General features: G+C 49.2%; 1 protein-coding gene across 2 annotated transcripts in view; it reads left to right on the top strand.

Moving 5' to 3' along the window:
- vit (vitrin) overlaps positions 1–21566 on the top strand; it is a 190862-nt gene that overhangs the window by 23981 nt on the left and 145315 nt on the right. For both annotated transcript variants that reach the window (XM_085996738.1, XM_085996736.1), the window contains exon 2: positions 16166–16303. In XM_085996738.1, coding sequence (XP_085852864.1) covers positions 16270–16303 — 34 coding nt within the window. In that variant the 5' untranslated portion in view covers positions 16166–16269. The remainder of the gene's footprint in view (positions 1–16165; positions 16304–21566) is intronic.

Raw genomic sequence — 21566 nt, 5'->3', positions numbered from 1 at the left:
TAGATTACTTCTTAATAATACTTCTGTGGTCCTCCACTTTCCTCTGGTCCTGCCTGTGGTGGGAGGTCGGAAGCTGGTTCTTGTTGAGGTGTGTATAGCGTGGCATGTGGGAACCCAAAGCTTCCACAACCTGCTTAATGGAGCAGCACAGAGTGGCGGACCTCTGTCATAATAGCGCCAGTGATCAAATGGTAAAGGAGTTGATTGGGTAGATAGAGAAAAACTATTTCCTCTGGTGGGGAAATCCAAAACAAGGGGGCAGAACCTTTAAAGTAGAGCTGGGCCATTCAGGGGTGATGTCAGGAAGCACTTCTTCACACAAAGGGTAGTGGACTCTCCCCTAAAGGCTGTGGGTGCTGGGGGTCAATTGGAGTTTTCAAAACTAAGTTTTGTTAGGTCAGGTTATCAAGGGATATGAATCAAAGACAGGTAAATGGAGTTAAGATACAGATCAGTCTCTAGATAATAGAATAGTGGAACTGACTCGTGGGGCCTATGGAAGATCCCTGTGGCATAATGTTGAGGGCAGTGATGACCTCCGCTGATACTGGTTGACTGTTCTTGGAGATCTTCAGGGACTAGATGGTACACCTCAGGCACAGGCTCAATTGGCTGTTTAATGGTAAGACGTCTGCTACCGGCGATAGGACTCATTGTGACTCGTGGGATTCCCTTGCAAGCGTGGTCCTCTCTTTCTCCCTCCTCTGCCATACGAAGACATGATTCAGCCATGTTTCAGCTGTGACTCAGTGGGTAGCACCCTTGCCTCTGAGCCAGAAGGTTGTGGGTTCTAAGCCCCACTCCAGAGACTAGAATGCAAAAATCCAGACTGACACACCCAGTGCAGTACTGAGGGAGTGCTGCACTGTCAGAGGTGCCGTCTTTCAGATGAGCCATTAGACGAGGCCCCGTCTGCTGTCTCAACTGGATGTAAAAGATCCCATGGTGCTATTTGAAGAGCATGGGAGTTCTCTCCAGTGTCCTAGAAAATATTTATCCCTTAACTAGCATCGCTAAAACAGATTATCTGGTCATTATCACATTGCTGTTTGTGGGAGCTTGCTGTGCACAAATTGGCTGCACCGTTTCCTACATTACAACAATGGTCACACTTCAAAAAGTACTTCATTGGCTGTGAAATGCTTTGGGACATCCTGATGTCATGAAAGGTGCTTCAAAAAACTGGCAAACCACTAACTAGGACTGGATATAAAGGTCACTCCTATTGATGAAGTTTCCCCTTTATCCTCTCTCTTTCCTTTTTTTCCTCCTTCACCCCTTTTATACTTTGAAAATCCATCCCAAGTGTGACTTCAGTCTCATTTCATTCCCTTCGTTCTGCCTTGGGCTGAAGCACAGCCTCCATCTTCAATTCAATCAGATACAGGAGATCACACGGACCAAGTATTATTATAAAGACACTTGCCTTCTATACCATATGATCTCTGCCCCAGGCAAGAATCGGTCCAGCTCCCTCTTGAAGGCAGAGAGTCAGCACCCACCACACCAGCCGGTATCACATTCCAGAGGTTCACTACTCTCTGGGAAGAACCGCCCAACATCCAGTCTATTCCTACTCTTTCAGAGTTTAAATTAACTATCACAGCACAGGCCCACGAACATTAACTCTGTCACCACGGCTAATGGCACACAACTTCAACAGCTCCCCAGATACTGGGCAACTAGTTTCCATAAGAGAAAAGGTTGAACTCATATCTCTTAGAAACAACTGGGAGCCACCAAAATAAATGACATATTGCTTTGTGCCTTACCAGCTGTTTCCAAGGCGATGATGGTTGATTTAACACATGGCTTACTCCAAACTGTTACTGGCTCGCAGATAGGACACACAGGGGCAGCTTTAAAACCAGTCCTTTCATGATTCACTAAAAGGAAAGTGTTCCTAATCCCATTTTACAGCTGTCACAATGCCAATCATTCACCATTCAGATCTACTTATCCCGTCCTTTCAGGCCTGTGGTGCTGGTCCTACAGCACAGTGTCTGACCGGTGGGATGCATTATGAGAGAGCTCCAACAATTAACCCGACTAACTACTTGCATGGCCTCAATGGTGTTGCTCCTACTTCTACTCTCAATGTTAATAGTAGTTTCAAAATTTATAGAGTTGTAGGAATCTGGGGATTCCCGCTCAGTCATGTCTGACTGGGAAACCTTTGGCAAATTTATTTCAGACATATCTCCAATTATTATAAAAACATGAATTTCACCTAAAAAGTAGATTTTTGTACTTTAATGTAGTGGGGAGCTGATCTATTCTGGGCTGTGTTCAGAGAAGCTAGAATCAGCACGGTGGCATAGTGGTTAGCACTGTTGCCTCACAGCGCCAGGGACCCAGGTTCGAATCCGGCCTCGGGTGACTGTCTGTGTGGAGTTTGCACATTCTCCCCATGTTTGCGTGGGTTTCCTCCGGTTTCCTCCCACAGTCCAAAGATGTGCGGGTTAGGTTGATTTGGCTATGAAAAAAAAAATTGACCCTTAGTGTTAGGGGGATTAAATACGTGGGGTTACGGGGATCGGGTGGGATATGTGTCGGTGCAGGCTTGATGGGCCGAAATGGCCTCTATCTGCACTGTGTGATTTCTGTGAGGTTTGTGCTGGATTGAGCTGTGCTGGGCCATGTTGACGTGCGTTGGACTGGTTTCTGGGCTGTAAGGCAGCACTTTTAACATCAAGGGTATTTTGTTTATTTTGCCAATATTACTTGATCATTCTTCAGAACTTCTCATCTACAAACTATTAACATTCATGTAAGAATCCTAAGAGGCTGATCTTCCCACTGATGGGGAAAGTTGGGTATATAAAGCAAAACCCATAGGTTCTGGAGAGAGTCAGAGACTGAGAGACTGAGAGACAGCAAGAGGGCAGAGAGAGAGAGGGCAGAGAGAGAGAGAGGGGCAGAGAGAGAGGGACAGAGAGAGAGAGAGAGAGGGTAGAGAGAGGGGGCAGAGAGAGAGAGAGGGAGAGAGAGAGAGAGGGGACTGTTGAATCCGTGATTCTTAAAGTATGATGTTTTCCAATAACTAGACGGAGGCTGTAAATTAACAATCAACAAGTGTTTACTGGAGGAGGGTAGTCTAAAGACTAACAGTACAGAGGCATGCTCAAGGCTTATATACAGGTGTGGTCACTGCCGGTACTACAGTATACAGGAGCTGTAAAAGTAGTTCTCTCTTAAAGGTACATACACTACAATTCCTCCCCTTTTAGATTAACAGTACCCATAACATTCAAATAACAGTTAACACTTTAACATGCACTTTAAACTGAAATAGTCCATTTATAGATTCAGTCTTTGGGGCGGCTTCCTGATCCTTTCTGGATAGCGCCTTTCCTGAGGTTCTTGTTCTTGGTGCGGAGGCGATTCTGGCCCCCTTTCGTCGGTTAGTTCATCAGTTTCCGCTGCTACTGTTTCTGAGGTAGATGCTACCAGTATATCGGGTTCATCCCCAGGTATGCGAGACATGGGGTTGACACATTCCTGTGACGCTAGGATCTGGTCGACGTGGCGTCTCACAATGTTCTCCCCGACATCCACTGTGTACATTAATGGACCCTGCCATGTGCATATCATTCCGGGTTACCATTTCTCTGTTCGGTAGTCGCGGGCCAAGACTGGTTGTCCTACATTGAAGCTCCTTGTCAGCTTCTCATTGATGTGCTGGAATTGCTTATCCTCAACATTTCTTCGCACATTTGGTCTGAGCAAATCCAGACGAGATCTCAACCTTCGGTTAAAGAACATCATGGCCGGGGTCTGGTTGGTAACTGCATGTGTCGCATTTCTGTAGGCTAACAGGAAATTGTCCACCTTATGCTGTAGTGGAATTTCATCATCGCACACGGCCCTTATCGCCTTTTTAAAGGTTTGTACGAACCTCTCAGCCAATCCATTTGTGGCTGGATGATACGGGGCGGATGTGTAATGCCTTACCCCATTCCTTCTCATAAATTTCTGAAGCTCTTCGGACACAAACTGTGGTCCGTTATCAAAGCAAATCTGCTCTGGCAAGCCGTTCCTGGAAAATATGGTCCGTAGGACTGCAATCATTTTCTCTGTAGTGGTTGAGGACATTTTGATCACCTCAGGCCATTCGAGTGCGCATCCACTGCTATTAAGAACATTGAGTCCATGAATGGACCAGCAAAATCAATATGCACCCGTTGCCATGGAGAGGAGGGCCACTCCCATGGGTGTAGAGGGGCATGTGGTGGTGCATGTTGGACCTTCTGGCATCCTGAGCAGCTCTTTGTTAGGTCCTCGATTTGTTGATCGATCCCCGGCCACCACACATAAGCCCTAGCAAGGCTTTCCATTTTCACCCCTCCCAGATGGCCTTCGTGAAGCTCATTGAGCACTCTCTCCCTTAACTTGGGTGGAACTACCACTCGGGATCCACACATCACTGTCCCCTGGCATACTGACAGTTGTTCTCTTCTGGATGAGAATGCTGGCAACAGTGAGTCGCCATGTGTTGGCCATCCCTTCACCGTCAAATCATATACCCGAGACAGTGTTGGATCATTGCGGGTCTCCTCTATATCCGCGTTAGTTACTGGCAATCGTTCAATTATCGACGAATAAAATATTTCGATAGGGTCCACTGCTGGTGCTTCCTCCACAGTAGGCAGTGGCAGGCGTGATAGCCCATCAGCATTTCCATGCTGTTTCGTGCCCTTATACTCTATTTCATATTGGTTCGCCCCTAGAAAAAGAGACCATCTTTGTAGCCGTTGTGCAGTCATCACCGGAATGGCCTTCTTTGGATTAAAGATGGAGACAAGTGGTTGGTGGTCAGTCAGCAAGGTGAACTTCTGCCCATGCAGATAGTGGTTGAATTTTTTTACTCCCCATACTAGGCTGAGGGCCTCCCTGTCGATCTGGGCGTAGTTGCGCTCGGCTGAGGTTAGTGACCGAGAGGCAAAGGCTACTGGCCTCTCCAACCCATCTGGGAATTTGTGCGACAGCACCGCTCCAATACCATAGGGTGATGCATCACATGCCAACCGAATTGGTAGTGCTGGGTTGAAATGGGCCAACACCTCTTTTGATGTGATCAATTCTTTGCACTTCTGGAAAGCTCGCTTACATTCGCCATTCCACTTCCATGGTACCCCCGTTTGCAGTAGGGTGTTCAGTGGGTGTAATACTATAGACAAATTTGGTAAGAACTTATGGTAGTAGTTCACCAGCCCGAGGAACGACCTCAGTTGTGACACATTTTCTGGTGCTGGAGCCTTGACTACTGTCTCAATCTTTTCAGGGGACTTATGTAACCCCTCTTCATCAATAACGTGGCCACAATATGAGATCTGCTTCTGGAAAAACTCGCACTTGTGGCGATTAGCTCGTAGCCCATATTCCTTTAATCTAGCGAGCACCTTCTCCAGGTTGGCGAGGTGATCACTGTCATTTTCGCCCGTGACCAGGATGTTGTCCAAATAACACTGGGTCCCTGGAATCCCTTGCAGGGCTTGATCCATTGCCCTTTGCCAAATAGCCAGAGCCGATGCTACCCCGAACACCAGCCGGTTGTATTGGTAGAGACCTTTATGAGTGTTGATCGTGAGGTATTGTTTCGAGGCTTCTTCTACCTCCATTTGCAGGTACGCCTGGGCCAGATCAATTTTGGTGAAGCGTTTACCTCCAGATAGCGAGGCGAAAATATCCTCAATCCGTGGAAGTGGATATTGTACCGTGTGAAGGACTGGGTTCACTGTCACCTTAAAATCCCCACAAATGCGGACCTTCTTTGGTTCCCCAGGCGTATTACTCAATGACCTCTTCATTACAGGAACGATGGGTGTAGCCCACTCACTCCAGTCTACTTTGGACAGTACTCCTGAACGTTCCAACCCTTCCAGCTCTACTTCGACGGCTGGTCGGATCGCATAAGGCACCGGTCTGGCCTTAAAAAACTTTGGGCTTGCATTTTCCTTTATTTTAATCGTCGCTGTTATGCCTTTTAGTGTTCCGAGTCCCTCCTGGAACACTTCTTGTGTGTCAGTTAGCATTTTTGACAGTCGTCCAGGTGTGACGTCGTCATCCTTTTTGGCCTCAACCTTCAGTGCCTGTATGGAATGCCAATCTAATTGTATCTTCCGGATCAATTCACGTCCTAGTAGTGGTGGTCCTCCATCTGGCAATACATATAGGTCCATTTTGGGTATTTCCTGGCCTTTGTATATCACGTTCACCCTTATTTTTCCTTTGGGGTAGACTTTTTGCCCCGTGTACGTCTTCAAGACAATCTCTGTAGCTTTCAAGGGTATATGTGAAAATAGCCGCTTGTAGTCCCTTTGGTTTATGACTGTTAGGGCTGATCCTGTGTCCAATTCCATTTTCACTTGGACTCCGTCTATCTTGAGCGTGACCCAGATGGTCTGGTGATCCTCCATTTTGATTACCTTATGTAGTTTCAGACAACCCAGCTCCTTGCTTCCGGAGTCTGTATCACTTTTCTGTTCGTCTGAACTACTGTCCATTACCTTATGTACCTTTTTGTTCTTCTCCTGTGGAGATTTCTTGCTGCTGGTTTTCTTCCCTGACCTGCAGACTCTTGCTATGTGTCCTGCTTTTCCACACTGTCTGCACACTTGGTCCTTGAACCAACAATCCTTCTGGTCGTGTGTTGTTCTGCCGCAGCGATAACACTTCCCTGCTCCATATGACATTTCATTGGTGCCATATTCTTGCGGTCTCCGTTGTATCTCTGCAGCACCCCGTGCAGCTGCTTCGTGTGATACTGCCATGCTGAAAGCCTTGTCCAGCGTAAGATCCTTTTCTGATAGAAGCCGTTTCTGGGTTCCTTCACTTTGAAGCCCACACACAAACTTGTCCCTTAACGTATCTGCTAGTCCCAATCCAAACTGGCAGTGTTTCGATAGCTTGCGCAGTTCCGTTAAGTACTCAGCATTACTTTTGTCTTTATGCTGGTTCCTTTTGTGGAACTTAAATCTTTCTGCTATCAGCAGCGGTGTGGGGTTTAAGTGGTCCTGTAGGATTTCCATTATGCTTTCGAAATTCTTATCCACTGGTTTCTCTGGGGTTATTAGGTTTCGCAGTAAGCCATAAGTTTTTGCACCCATGGAATTCAACAAAACCAGTGCTTTCCTAGCATCTGGCACTTCATTTGCCTTGCAGTACACCTCAATGCGTTCCACATATGTCACCCAATCTTCGACTTCATTGTTGAACGCAGTGATACTGCCACTCTTCGGCATCCCTGGGTGTGATTAAACTGTCTAAAATGCGTCTCCCACGCTCTCCCTTCTTCTCCGCTGGCACAAAATGGCGTCTCCCGCGCTTTCCTTTCTTCCCGCGCTCGCCCTTCTTCTCCGCTGCAGCTTCTAAAATGGCGTCTCCCGCACTCTCCCTTCTTCTCCGCTGCTCAATGGCATCTCCCGCACTTCCTTTCTTTCCCCCACGGACGCTGTTCAGCCCTTGAGCCCTGGCTGTGCTCTGCACGTTCTCCTGTGCGCCTCTCTCGTTGCCGCCGCTCGGTCCTGAACCCGGCTGCTGCTTTACCCTCTCTCTCTTTTTGTTTTCCGTTGACGCCACTCCATTTTCAACCCCCGGCTGCGCCCTGTGCGCTTCACCCTCTCTCTTACCCCGTCGACGCTGCTCGGCCTTTTCAGTGCCATCGGTCGGCTCCAGCCGCCGCTGTCCGGGAAGGGTCTGCGCTGTACCTGTTGCCAGTCTGTTGCTGGATCGTCGTGGCTGGAGAACCAAGCCCAGCTCTCAACAGCCTCCCCTGCGATGTTCACTCTCTGCCGGATGACTGGGCGGTTGCTCGTGGTCGACGCCCGTGCTTCTGGCCTCGACTTTCTTCCACCGTCCTCCTGGAGCGAATCCTTGAAAGGAAATGCAGAGTTGCAGGTAGATTCGAATCGACCTCGTCGCCACTGTTGAATCCGTGATTCTTAAAGTATGATGTTTTCCAATAACTAGACGGAGACTGTAAATTAACAATCAACAGGTGTTTACTGGAGGAGGGTAGTCTAAAGACTAACAGTACAGAGGCATGCTCAAGGCTTATATACAGGTGTGGTCACTGCCAGTACGACAGTATACAGGAGCTGTAAAAGTAGTTCTCTCTTAAAGGTACATACACTACAGGGACAGATAGAGGGGGCAGAGAGAGAGGGGGCAGAGAGAGGGGGCAGAGAGAGACAGGGGGCAGAGAGAGAGGGCAGAGAGAGGGGGGCAGAGAGAGAGAGGGGGCAGAGAGAGGGAGAGAGAGGGGGGGCAGAGAGAGAGAGGGGGCAGAGAGAGAGGGGGCAGAGAGAGAGGGGGGCAGAGAGAGGGACAGAGAGAGAGAGAGGCAGAGAGAGAGGGGGCAGAGAGAGAGAGGGGGCAGAGAGAGGGACAGAGAGAGAGGGGGCAGAGAGAGGGACAGAGAGAGAGAGGGGGCAGAGAGAGAGAGGGGGCAGAGAGAGAGGGCAGAGAGAGAGAGGGGCAGAGAGAGAGGGGGCAGAGAGAGAGAGGGGGCAGAGAGAGGGACAGAGAGAGAGGGGGCAGAGAGAGGGACAGAGAGAGAGAGGGGGCAGAGAGAGAGGGGGCAGAGAGAGAGAGGGGGCAGAGAGAGGGACAGAGAGAGAGGGGGCAGAGAGAGGGACAGAGAGAGAGAGGGGGCAGAGAGAGAGAGGGGGCAGAGAGAGAGGGCAGAGAGAGAGAGGGGCAGAGAGAGAGGGGGCAGAGAGAGAGAGGGGGCAGAGAGAGGGACAGAGAGAGAGGGGGCAGAGAGAGGGACAGAGAGAGAGAGGGGGCAGAGAGAGAGGGCAGAGAGAGAGAGGGGCAGAGAGAGAGGGGGCACAGAGAGAGAGGGGGCAGAGAGAGGGACAGAGAGAGAGAGGGGGCAGAGAGAGGGACAGAGAGAGAGAGGGGGCAGAGAGAGGGACAGAGAGAGAGGGGGCAGAGAGAGGGGGCAGAGAGAGAGAGGGGGCAGAGAGAGGGACAGAGAGAGAGGGGGCAGAGAGAGAGGGACAGAGAGAGAGAGGGGGGCAGAGAGAGAGAGGGGGCAGAGAGAGGGGGCAGAGAGAGGGGGCAGAGAGAGGGTGGGAGAGAGAGAGGGGGCAGAGAGAGGGGGCAGAGAGAGAGAGGGGGCAGAGAGAGAGAGGGGGAGAGAGAGAGAGGGACAGAGAGAGAGACGGACAGAGAGAGAGAGGGACCGAGAGAGAGAGGGGCAGAGAGAGAGGGGCAGAGAGAGAGAGGGACAGAGAGAGAGAGGGGGCAGAGAGAGAGGGCAGAGAGAGGGGGCAGAGATAGGGAGAGAGAGAGAGGGACAGAGAGAGAGAGGGGCAGAGAGAGAGGGCAGAGAGAGGGGGCAGAGAGAGAGGGGGACAGAGAGAGAGAGGGGCAGAGAGAGAGGGCAGAGAGAGGGGGCAGAGAGAGAGAGAGGGGCAGAGAGAGAGGGCAGAGAGAGGGGGCAGAGAGAGGGTGGGAGAGAGAGAGAGAGGGCAGATAGAGGGGCAGAGAGAGGGGGCAGAGAGAGAGAGAGAGGGGCAGACAGAGAAGGCATAGAGAGAGGGCAGAGAGAGGGGGCAGAGATAGGGAGAGAGAGAGGGGGCAGATAGAGGGGGCAGAGAGAGAGGGGCAGAGAGAGAGGGTGGAGAAAGAGAGGGGGAAGAGAGAGAGGGGGCAGAGAGAGAGGGGGCAGAGAGAGAGAGGGAGAGAGAGAGGGAGAGAGAGAGACAGAAAGAGAGAGGGGGCAGAGAGAGAGGGGGCAGAGAGAGAGGGGGCAGAGAGAGAGAGGGAGAGAGAGACAGAAAGAGAGAGGGGGCATAGAGAGAGGGGGCAGAGAGAGAGGGGGCAGAGAGAGAGAGAGGGAGAGAGAGACAGAAAGAGAGAGGGGGCAGAGAGAGAGAGGCAGAAAGAGAGAGGGGCAGATAGAGAGACCTCAAAAGTAGTAATCTCCAGATTACTCCTGGTGCCACGTGCTAGCGAGTGCAGGAATAGGAGAAAGCAGGGATCGGGTACTGAATTTGGATGATCAGCCATGATCACATTGAATGGCGGAGCAGGCTCGAGGGGCCGAATGGCCTACTCCTGCTCCTATCTTCTATGTTTCTATGTTTTTATGTAGGTGGATAGAACAGATGAATGCGTAACTGGAGAGATGGTGCAGGAGGGAAGGATTTAGATTCCTGAGGCATTGGGACCATTTTTTGGGAAGGTGGGACCTGTACAAGCCGAACGGGTTACACCTCAACAGAGCCGGGACCAATATTCTCGCGGGGAGGTTCATTAGTGCCGTTGGGGAGCGTTTAAACTGGCTTGGCAGGGGGGTGGACACCAGCATATAGGAGTAGAAAAGAGGAATAAGGTGCATAAAAGAGTGAGTGTGTTGGATAGTGCGAGAGAAGATAGTACCATATTAGATAGGAGCAGACTAAGAAAGACTACGAAAAATTCAAAAATGGGTTTATAATGCATGTACGTAAACGCACAAAGTGTGGTGAATAAGGTTGGTGAGCTACAAGCACAATTAGCTGTGAGGCAATATGATGTTGTGGCAATAACGGAAACGTGGCTTAAAAACGGTGAGGACTGGGCACTTAATATTCAAGGGTACAAGGTGTTCAGAAAAGATAGGGAAGGGAAAAAGGGAGGTGGGGTGGCAGTGCTGATTAAGGAAGACATTGTAGTGTTGGAAAGAGAGGATGTTCTTGAGGGGACAAGGACAGAATCCATTTGGTTAGAGTTGAGGAGCAAAAAGGGTATGATCACACTATTGGGGGTATTCTATAGGCCTCCAAATAGTGAGAGGGAGGTAGAGGAGCAAATCTGCAGGGAAATCGCAGAGATATGCAAGAGCTATAGAGTGGTGATATTGAGGGATTTTAATTACCCAAATATCGATTGGGATAATGCTAGGGTAAAGGGAAAGGAGGTGGAGGAATTTCTGAAATGTGTTCAGGAGAATTTCCTTGACCAATATGTTCTTGGCCCAACTAGGAAGGAGGCATTGCTGGATCTGGTGCTGGGGAATGAGGTGGGCCAGGCCGATCAAGTGTCTGTGGGAGAACACTTGGGTACGAACGATCATCGTATCATAAGACTTAGATTAGCAATGGAAAGGAGCAAGGAACAATCTAGAGTGGAACTTCTAAACTGGAATAGAGCTAACTTCAATGGGATGCGAAAGGTTCTAGCCAGGGTCAAATGGAACCAAAGACTGACAGGAAAAACTGTAACGGAACAATGGGTGATCTTTAAGGAGGAGATGTTCCAAGTACAGGCTAGGTACCTTCCAACAAGAGGGAAGGGTAAGGGAACCAAAGCAAGGGCTCCTTGGATGATGAGGGAGATAGAGAAGATGATGAAACTAAAAAAGAGGGTGTATGATGCATGTCAGGTGAATTCTTCAAGGGAGAACCAGACCAAATACAATAAGTTGAGAGAGGATGTGAAGATGAAAATAAGATTGGCAAAGAGAGAATATGAGAGTAGAATGGTGGTTAATATAAAAGGTAACCCAAAAATCTTCTGCCGGCATGTAAACAGTAAGCGGGTAGTAAGAGGCGGGGAGGGGCCAATTAGAGACAAAGAAGGTGATACAGGTAGACTATCCCTTATCCGAAAACCTTGGGACCAGCCGTGTTTCGGATTTCGGAAATTTTCGGATTTCAGAAGGTATTACGAGGTAGCATCCCGTAGGCCACCACATTAATATTTCTGCAGCGAACCTTATGAATATTCACACATGAGTGGGATAAATAAAGACTATAAATAGTATTACAGGGATAAATACTCTAGTACAGTTTATTTGTAAGGAAAACATTCAATAAAACTTCAAACATATACAGGTACAAACTAAGCTAAATACCTGTACATATACATTCAGTAAAGGTACATTACATCTGGCTTGAGGATCTTGGAGAAGAGGGTACATCAGTGTTGCATATTCACAAATCACAAAAAACCAACAAATATCAAAGAGAGCAGCAGGCGCACGTGTGACAGCGCTGAGCCACAACTGATGCCTCACACCTGCGTGGGTCAAGCATCGGCCACGTCAGGTCATGTTTTGCGCCACTCGGGTCATGTCGTGCGCACGACTTACGCTCCACGAAAAAACTTTCGGTTTTCAGAGATTTTCGGTTTTCGGAAGTGCGGATAAAGGATAGTCTACCTGTATATGCTTAGAGGCGCAGGGCAAGGCTAGAATACTCAATGAGCACTTTGTATCGGTGTTTATTAAGGAGGTGGATGCTGACAAAATATTGGTCGAAGTGGAACAGGTAGAAGCAATGGAAGGGGTGAAAATTGATAGACAGGATGTACTAGAGTATGCTTAGAGTGGACAAGTCGCCTGGTCCAGATGGCTTGCATCCCAGGTTGCTAAGGGAATTGGGGGAGGAGATAGCAGAAGGGCTTGCCATAATTTTCCAATCTTCCCTAGATGCGGGAGAGGTGCCTGAGGATTGGAAAGTGGCAAATGTGACAACATTGTTCAAGAAAGGGTGTAAGGACAATCCTAGTAACTACAGGCTGGTCAGTTTAACATCAGTGGTAGGTAAAGTTTTAGAAACAATAATCAAGGAAAAAATTAATGTACACTTGGAGAGGTTTAAGCTAATTATGGAGAGCCAACACAGATTTGTAAAAGGCAGATCATGTTTAACTAATCTAATTGAATTTTTTGATGAAGTAACAGAGAGGATTGATGAAGGGAATGCAATGGATGTTGTCTACATGGATTTTCGGAAGGCGTTTGACAAAGTACCGCATAGAAGGCTGGTTAACAAAATTGAGGCTCATGGAATAGGTGGGTCAGTGGTAGCTTGGATAAGGAATTGGCTTAAGGACAGAAAACAGCGAGTTGTGGTAAATGGCTGTTTTTCAGACTGGAGGATGGTAGACAGTGGCGTTCCCCAAGGGTCAGTGCTGGGGCCACTGCTTTTTTTGATGTATATAAATGACCTGATATTGGAATACAGAGTAGAATTTCTATATTTGCCAATGACACCAAACTTGCAGGTGTGACAAACAGTGATGATGATACCAATCGACTGCAACAGGACATAGAAAGGCCAGCAGAATGGGCAGACAAGTGGCAGATGGAATTTAATAGAGAAGTGTGAGGTGTTGCATTTTGGCAGAAGGAACAGGGAGAGGCAATATACACTTAATGGCACAGTTTTAAAGAGTGTGCAGGGACAGAGGGACCTGGGAGTTAATGTGCATAGGTCCCTGAAGGTGACAGGACATATTGAGAGAGAGAGCAAAGCATATGGGATCTTGGGCTTCATAAATAGAGGTATTGAGTACAAAAGTAGAGAAGTTATGCTGAATCTTTATAAAGCGCTGGTTAGGCCACAACTGGAGTATTGCGCCCAGTTCTGGTCACCACACTTTAGGAAGGATGTGAAGGCCCTTGAGAGGGTGCAGAGGAGATTTACCAGAATGGTTTCAGGGATGGGGGATCTTAGCTACAAGGACAGGTTGGAGAAGCTGGATTTGTTTTCATTAGAGCAAAGGAGGTTGAGGGGTGAATTCGTAGAGGTGTAAAGATTATGACGGGTTTGGATAGGCTAGGCGGGGAAAGGCTCTTCCCACTAGTTGATGGTACAAGGACTAGGGGACACAGATATAAGGTTTTGGGCAAGAGATACAGGGTGGATGTGAGGAAAATCTTTTTAACGCAGCAAGTGTTGAGGACCTGGAATTCACTGCCAATGAAGTGGTGGAAGCGGAGATACTCAATGTTTCAAGGGGAGACTGGATAGGCACTTGAGGGAAATAAACTTGCAGGGCTACGGGGATAGAGCGGGGGAATGGGACTGACTGGATTGCTCTACAGAGAGCCGGCATGGACTCGATGGGCCAAATGGCCTCCTTCTGTGCCGTTATGACTTTATGACTCTATGAGAGGGCAGAGAGAGAGACAGAGAAAGAGAGAGAGGACAGAGAGAGAGAGAGCAGAGAGAGAGAAGGCAGAGAGAGAGAGAGAGAGAAAGAGATAGAGAAAGTGAGAGGGGGCAGAGAGAGAGAGGGCAGAGAGAGAGAGAGACAGAGAAAGAGAGGGGGCAGGGAGTGAGAGAGACAAAGGGAGAGACAGAGAGAGAGTCAGAGAAAGAGAGAGGGGCAGAGAGAGAGACAGAGAAAGAGAGGGGGCAGAGAGCGAGAGAGACAAAGGGAGAGAGGGGGCAGAGAGCGAGAGAGACAAAGGGAGAGATAGAGAGCGAGACAGAGAGAGCGAGTGACAGGGAGATGGACAGAGAGAGAGAAGGACTTGTATCATGGTTGGATCACATGCTGTCCTATAGCAATGTTTGAAGCTCTGTTTGGAGATGGTGCAGACCCCTCTATCTGCTGCCCTCACACAAACACAGTCAGTTCACCAGCACCTTGGATGAGATGACTTGACCCTGGAGACGTGCGTTCCCATTGGATGTGGGAAAATCACATGACAGATTGAGTGACAGTTGTGTCTACAATTGTGACCATGCTCATGTTGAGAGTTCTAGGCCATGATTGGCTGAGAAAATGACCTTAGCTTTAAGCTAATCAACAGCTAATTGCTCTAATAATTTTCCCACCTCCGAAATGGAATACCAAATTCTGGAAGTTTCAAAAGTAAGGGAAGTAAACTATTTTGGGTCTGCACTGTTGGAGGTGCCATCTTTCAGATGAGACATTAGCCCAGAAATTAGGTTCGGGGGCTTGCCGCGCGTGCAAGCCCCCGATGTGCACTCACCCAGCGCGCCGACATCTGAAGCCTGGGCCTGCTTGGAATATCTGTCACTGGCCCGGTTCAGATGTCGGCGCGCTGTGCTTACCTGATCCAGCAGCGTAGTTAGTTCAATGTGCCGGTTGGGATCAGGTGAGCACTGTGCAGCCAATCAGGGGAGGGGAAACTTCATTCATGAGTTTGATAGTAAGAACTGTCAAACTCATGAAAAGTACGGGAGCCCAAAAGACTAGTTTAACTTTAAATAAAAAATTTTAAAACATCCCAATAATTAAATAAACTATAAATAACTTTAAAAAACTATTTTAAACAATTAATCAAATTTTTGAAAAAAATATTTTTTTTTTAAATCGGTTCTAAAACTACACTTACCTTACTGTAAAGTCCTTAAAAACAATAAAGCTGTGGAAAAAATGTTATAATTTTAAGTAATAAACCGCTTACCTTAAAGAATGAAGTCCTTACGTCTCCTTTTTACATTCGTAAAAGGGAGAGGCCCTTACACACGGGCAAACCTGTGGAAAAAAAGGAATTTCAGCACGCACACGCAGACTCCTGCGCGCACGCGTTCGTCCTCTGAACCCCTTGGTTCAGAGGATAGGAAATGCCGGTTTCCTGCGCATGCGCTGTGCATGCTGAAATCCGGCACTTCCAACAGGCCCACACGTGAGTACCCCGTCCGTACTCAGGCGTTGGGACCGGAATTACTAGCCCAATAAACTGAGGCCCCATCTGCTCTCTCAGGTGGACATAAAAGATCCCGTGGCAATTTGTTGAAGAAGAGCAGGGGAGTTATCCCCAGTGTCCTGGCCAATATTTATCCCTCAATCAACATCACCTCCTGAGGTCATGAAAGAAGCGATATAAATTCAAGGTCTTTCTTTTTTCTATGCTTTGTTTTTTTTTTAAAAACACAGAACTTTATATATGTGACAGTGTGACACCTGAAATGTGACACACATCTGAAACCTTAAAGGATAAAGCTGCTCCTTCATTGATCATAATAAATTTTAAATGCCTCAAATTTAAAATTCTCATCCTCGTGTTCAAATCCCTCCATGGCCTCGCTCCTGCCTGTCTCTGTAACCTCCTCCAGCCCTACAACCCTCCGTGATCTCTGCGCTCCTCCAATTCTGGCCTCTTGTGCGTTCCTGATTTTAACCGCTCCCCCATTGGCGGCCATGCCTTCCGCTACCTAGGCCCTAAGCTCTGGAATTCCCTCCCTAAACCTCTCCTCCTCTCTCTCCTTCTTTAAGACGCTCCTTAAAACCTACCTCTTTGACCAAGTTCCTGTCGTAATATCTCCTTATGTGGCTCGGTGTCAAATGTTGTCTGATAGCACTCCTGTGAAGCACCTTGGGGCACTTTACTGTGTTAAAGGTGCTATATAAATGCAAGTTGTTATTTTTGTGAGCTCTAACATGTTCTATAATTCTGTTTTCACTTCAGATGGCAATGCTCTGTGTTTTCACATGATCAGCAGAGGGCGTGTTCGGAAAGTGACTTTATCTAAAGTCTAACAGTGCGCTTTGTGACCCACCCTCAATCTCACAATGAGCTCATCCGCTGTAGGAGCCTTCACCCTCGGTAGGTAACAGGAATCTCGCGCCCCTTTATTTGCATGAGTCGATGCCTGCGAAGAGATGTGGCACTGAGCACAAAAGGGAGCAGGGTCCAGACCGAGCAACGTGTAGCTTCCTCTCCCCCTTCCATGTGCAGTTGTCCTGTTTAATAACATTGCTTCTGCCAATCAGTTCACAATTTCTTTATTGAACCGATGTTATATTTTTGTGTTTATTGAATGTTCCAGCACAGAAATGATCCATTCAGTGTTTATCTTCCTGAGAGTCAGAAACTCTAATCCCACTTTCCTGCTCATTCCACACACCCTTTAATATTTCTTCTTTTACAAGCCACTATCTAATTCCTTTTTAAAAGAATTGATGCACACTGCTTTCAACAACAGTTTGTGGTCATAGAGTCATAGAGTTTTACAGCACAGAAAGAGGCCCTTCGGCCCATCGTGTCTGCGCCGCCCATCCATCCCTGTCCAGTCTAATCCCATTTTCCAGCATTTGGTCCATAGCCTTGTATGCAATGGCATTTCAAGTGCTCATCCAAATGCTTCTTGAATGTTGTGAGGGTTCCTGCCTCTACCACCCTTTTAGGCATTGAGTTCCACATTCCAACCACCCTCTGGGTGAAAAAGTTCCTCCTCAAATCCCCTCTAAATCTCCTGCCCCTTACCCTGAATCTATGCCCCCTTGTTATTGACCCCCCTACTAAGGGGAAAAGTTCCTCTTTGTCTACCCTATCTATGCCCCTCATCATTTTGTACACCTCAATCAGGTCCCCCCTCAGCCTTCTTTGCTCCAAGGAAAACAACCCCAGCCTGTTTAGTCTTTCTTCATAGCTGAGGCGCTCCATCCCAGGTAACATCCTGGTGAATCTTCTCTGCACCCTCTCCAAAGCAATCACATCCTTCCTATAGTGAGGTGACCAGAACTGCACACAGTACTCCAGCTGTGGCCTCACCAGCGTTTTGTACAGCTCCATCATAACCTCCCTGCTCTTATATTCTATGCCTCGGCTAATGAAGGCAAGTATCCCATATGCCTTTTTAACCACCTTATCTACCTGTTCCGCTGCCTTCAGGGATCTATGTACATGTACACCAAGGTCCCTCTGACCCTCTGTACTTCCTAGGGTCCTACCACTCATTGTGTATTCCCTTGCCTTATTTGTCCGTCCAAAATGCATCACCTCGCACTTTTCAGGGTTAAATTCCATTTGCCACTTTTCCGCCCATCTGACCAACCCGTTTATATCGTCCTGTAGCCTGAGGCTTTCCTCCTCGCAATTTACCACCCCACCAATTTTCATGTCATCTGCGAACTTACTGATCATACCTTTTACATTCTCATCCAAATCATTTATGTAGATCACAAACAACAAGGGACCCAGCACCGATCCCTGAGGTATCCCACTGGACACAGGCTTCCAGTCACAAAAGCAACCTTCGACCATCACCCTCTGCCTCCTGCCACTCAGCCAGTTTAGGATCCAACGCGCCAAGGCACCCTGGATCCCATGGGCTCTTACCTTCTTGACCAGTCTCCTATGCGGGACTTTGTCAAAAGCTTTACTGAAGTCCATGTAAACCACATCCACAGCATTTCCCTCATCCACCCCCCTAGTCACCCCCTCGAAAAATTCAATCAGATTTGTCAGACATGATTTACCCTTGACAAAGCCATGCTGACTATCCCCGATTAATCCTTGCCTCTCCAAGTGGAGACTAATTTTGTCCCTCAGAATTTTTTCCAATAATTTCCCTACCACAGATGTTAGGCTCACTGGCCTGTAATTCCCTGGTTTATCCCTGCTACCCTTCTTGTATAATGGTACTACATTAGCTGTTCTCCAGTCCTTTGGTACATCCCCTGTGGCCAGAGAGGTTCTGAAAATTTGTGTCAGAGCCCCTGCAATCTCCTCCTTTGCCTCCCACAGCAGCCTGGGATACATCTCGTCCGGGCCTGGGGATTTATCCACTTTTTGGCCTGTTAAAACCGCTAGCACCTCCTCCCTCTCGATGCTAATATGTTCAAGTATGTCACAGTCCCCTTGCCCGATTTCTATGTCCGCATCGTCTTCCTCCATAGTGAACACAGATGCAAAAAATTCATTTAAAACCCCGCCTACATCATCTGGCTCTACACACAGATTGCCACTTTGGTCCCTAATGGGCCCTACCCTTTCCCTGGTTATCCTCTTGCCCTTAATACACTTATAAAACATCTTAGAGAATTCCACCTTATAACCAGTCTCTGTATGGTGACAGAAAATGCTGGGAACACTCAGCAGGTCAGGCAGCATCTGTGGAGAGAGAAACAGAGTTCACGTTTCAGGTCGATGAGCTTTCGAAAGGATCACCCTACCTCTCTCTCTCCACAGATGCTGTCTGACCTGCTGAGTGTTTCCAGCAGTTTCTGTTTTTAATTTCAGATTTCCAGCATCCGCAGTATTTTGCCTTTTGTGTAGTGTTAGCCGTGGCTCAGTGGGTAGCGCTCTCACCTCTGAGTCAGAAGGTCGTGAGTTCAAGTCCCAGTCCCAGTCCAGAGACTTGAGCACAGAATCCAGGCTGATACTCCAGTGCAGTACTGAGGGAGTGCTGCACTGTTGGGAGGTGCTGTCTTTCGGATGAGATCCCATGGCACTATTTGAAGAGCAAGGGAGTTTTCCCCGGTGTCCTGGCCAACATTTATCCCTCAACCAACATCACTAAAACAGATTGGCCTAGAAATTGGGTTGGTAGCGCCGGCGCTGAGCGCCTAAAGAGACCTAGAATTGGGGCGAAGCCCTATGTTGGGGCGAGCGCTATGAAGATAGCGCCAACTCAGATATTGACTATACATTTAGCGCCTGTGCTAAGTGTTTGCGCGCGCCCGCGAGCGCAAGCAGCTCATGACATCATTTCAGTGTGCAACGCCTTTCAGGAGCGCCTGAGCGCATATTGGGTGGCGCCCGGAGCCTTAGCGCCCAGCGCTATTAGTGACAGTTCGAGGGAGGGCTAACAGGCCCTTCTCGGAGTAGGGCGGCGCTATTTAAAGGGGACAGCTCTAGTGCAGAATCTTCTGCCACTTGGCCTGCTCATTGCGATCGCTGCTACAGAGAGTTGGCGAGCTAATGTGGAGCGGAGTTCTGGGAATTTAGCTTTACAGTACTTGGGACCTTCAACCCTGTCCGAACCGCTTGCACCACTACACCTAAAAGCCTTTTGACCAACTGGCATCGGAATGGGAGCTTGTTTGGAGGGCGACGGCCTCATCGCCCAACACTGTGAAGGGGCAGAGAGACGGCGGGAGAGAGGGCCGGGATTGGCCAGAATGAGGAGGGGCAATGGAGGTCGCCCAATCCGACGGGATGCTGCGAGGGTCTTTAGGCAGCAGGTGACAAGCCTTGACATGTCGGAGGAGCAGTGTTTGCGAAGGCTGCAAATCTGGAGGGACATTGTTACTGATCTGTGCCACCTGCTTGGTCAGCACCTGCAGCCGCGTGAACGCTGCAGAACCTCTCTGTCCGTTATGACTAAACTGACTGATGCCCTCCATTTTTATGGCAACGGATCCTTTCAGTCAGCCATTGGGGACAATGCGACTGTCGCTCAGGCTGCAGTCCACTGTTGCATCCGGCAAGTGACAGATGCCCTTTATAGGCGAACGCGTCAATTCATTACCTTCCCTCGGACCCTGCACAAGCAGGCGGAGGAGGAGGAGTATGAGGAGGAGGAGGAGGAAGAGCAGGCGGAGGAGGAGGAGGAGGAAGATGGAAGGGCTGCTGAAAGTGGAAGGTCCATTCGTCAGAGGCTCCTCTGGACTCGTGTCGACACCCCTGTGGCGGAATGATGAGAGTCTTAACTCATGCGCACTTTGGATGTTTCAGGGCCTCTGAATGCCAGCATCACTGAAAGTAGTCACATGCACCATGCAACATTGAAACTTCTGTTTATTGACACAAAAGTCTTTCATTACAGCTAAACAACGTAATGTGAGCACAAACCATAACTTTCAAAGAAACTGTTAACTGTTCGGCCAAGCCGCAAAACTCAACAAACCTCAGCAAATATAACAGCAGGTGAGGGTGTCCTTGAATTTGGACAAACAAACGTCTCAGCACCTCCCTGTACAACTGGCCCCTTCAGGGAGAACGACTTCTCTTCTGCGCCTGGCCCCTTCCCTCCCTGCTGCTCCTCCGTAATTGGACCCCAGTGGCGGGCTCAAGGCTGGGGGACGCCTCCTGACTGTCTGGAAGCGCAGAAGCCCTTGCGGGACGGCCTGGCCGACCTCTGGGCTTGGAGGGTGCAGACGCAGGATGCTTGCTGTGACCATGGCTGGGAGCAGCGTGGCCTGCAGGTGGTGGCAGCTGCAATGCAGGCGTCCCAGCGCTGGCATGTGCAATGCTCTCCTGCCGAGAGAGGACACCTGCACCATGGTCGGACGACACACTGACTATCTGAGGGGAGCGGCTCGGCTCATCGCATGCTCCACTGATTCCTGGCCTTGTATGGGAGTGGAAGGGCCCGGGGTGATCCTATCTGATGCAGAGAGGGTGGCTGCAGTGAGAGATCGCGTTGCGTCAATCTGGCTGTGGAGGAGCCCAGCAAGTGACTGCGTGGCAACAGTGAGGACCTGTGTGCCAGGTGCCAGTGCTTCGGAGAAGGCCTGGACAGTTCTTCCCATGGCTTCGGACAAGGCAGGTGCCGACCGCTCCACTGCCTCGGACAAGCCCTGCACAGACCTTTCCAGGGATTGTCCGAAGCCCTGAACAGTCCTTTCCATTGCCGACTCAAAGCCGTGGACAGTCCTCTCCATTGTTGGGCCGAAGCCCTGGATAGTCCTGTCCGTAGTTTCCCCGAACACCTGGAGAGTCCTCTCCATTGTGGCCCCAAAGCCCTGCAGAGTCCTCTCCATTGCTGCCCCGAAGTCCAACATACTCCTAGCCAATGAATCTATTGACTCAGGCATCTTCTCCACTGCAGCCATCAGCTCCGTGTGTCTGACCCGGGCCTGTTTGCTCATCTCAGCCAGGCGACGGACCTCATCTGCACTCTGTGCAGCAGTCATGACGACCTGCCTTGCCCTGCGGGGAGACGGTGGCTGAACTTGCCTATCCCCCGTGCGCTGCTGCATGCCGCTTGGTCCGGCAACTGGTTCATCCTCAGAGCCACCCCCCCTCCCCTCCAGGGGACTACTATCCCCACTCTGCAGATGTCTCAGCTCCCCGGATTCTGCAGCGGCTGGTCCGGATTCCTCCTGGTCCTCGCCTCCGATGGCACTGGCACTGGCAGCTT

Source organism: Somniosus microcephalus, chromosome 9 (genome assembly GCF_052327205.1).
Source record: "Somniosus microcephalus isolate GS21.2 chromosome 9, FLI_Smic_1.0, whole genome shotgun sequence".
NCBI classification, from domain to species: domain Eukaryota; kingdom Metazoa; phylum Chordata; class Chondrichthyes; order Squaliformes; family Somniosidae; genus Somniosus; species Somniosus microcephalus.
The sequence above is the reverse complement of the archived record's forward strand: the minus strand, read 5'-3'. Positions and strand labels throughout refer to the sequence as shown.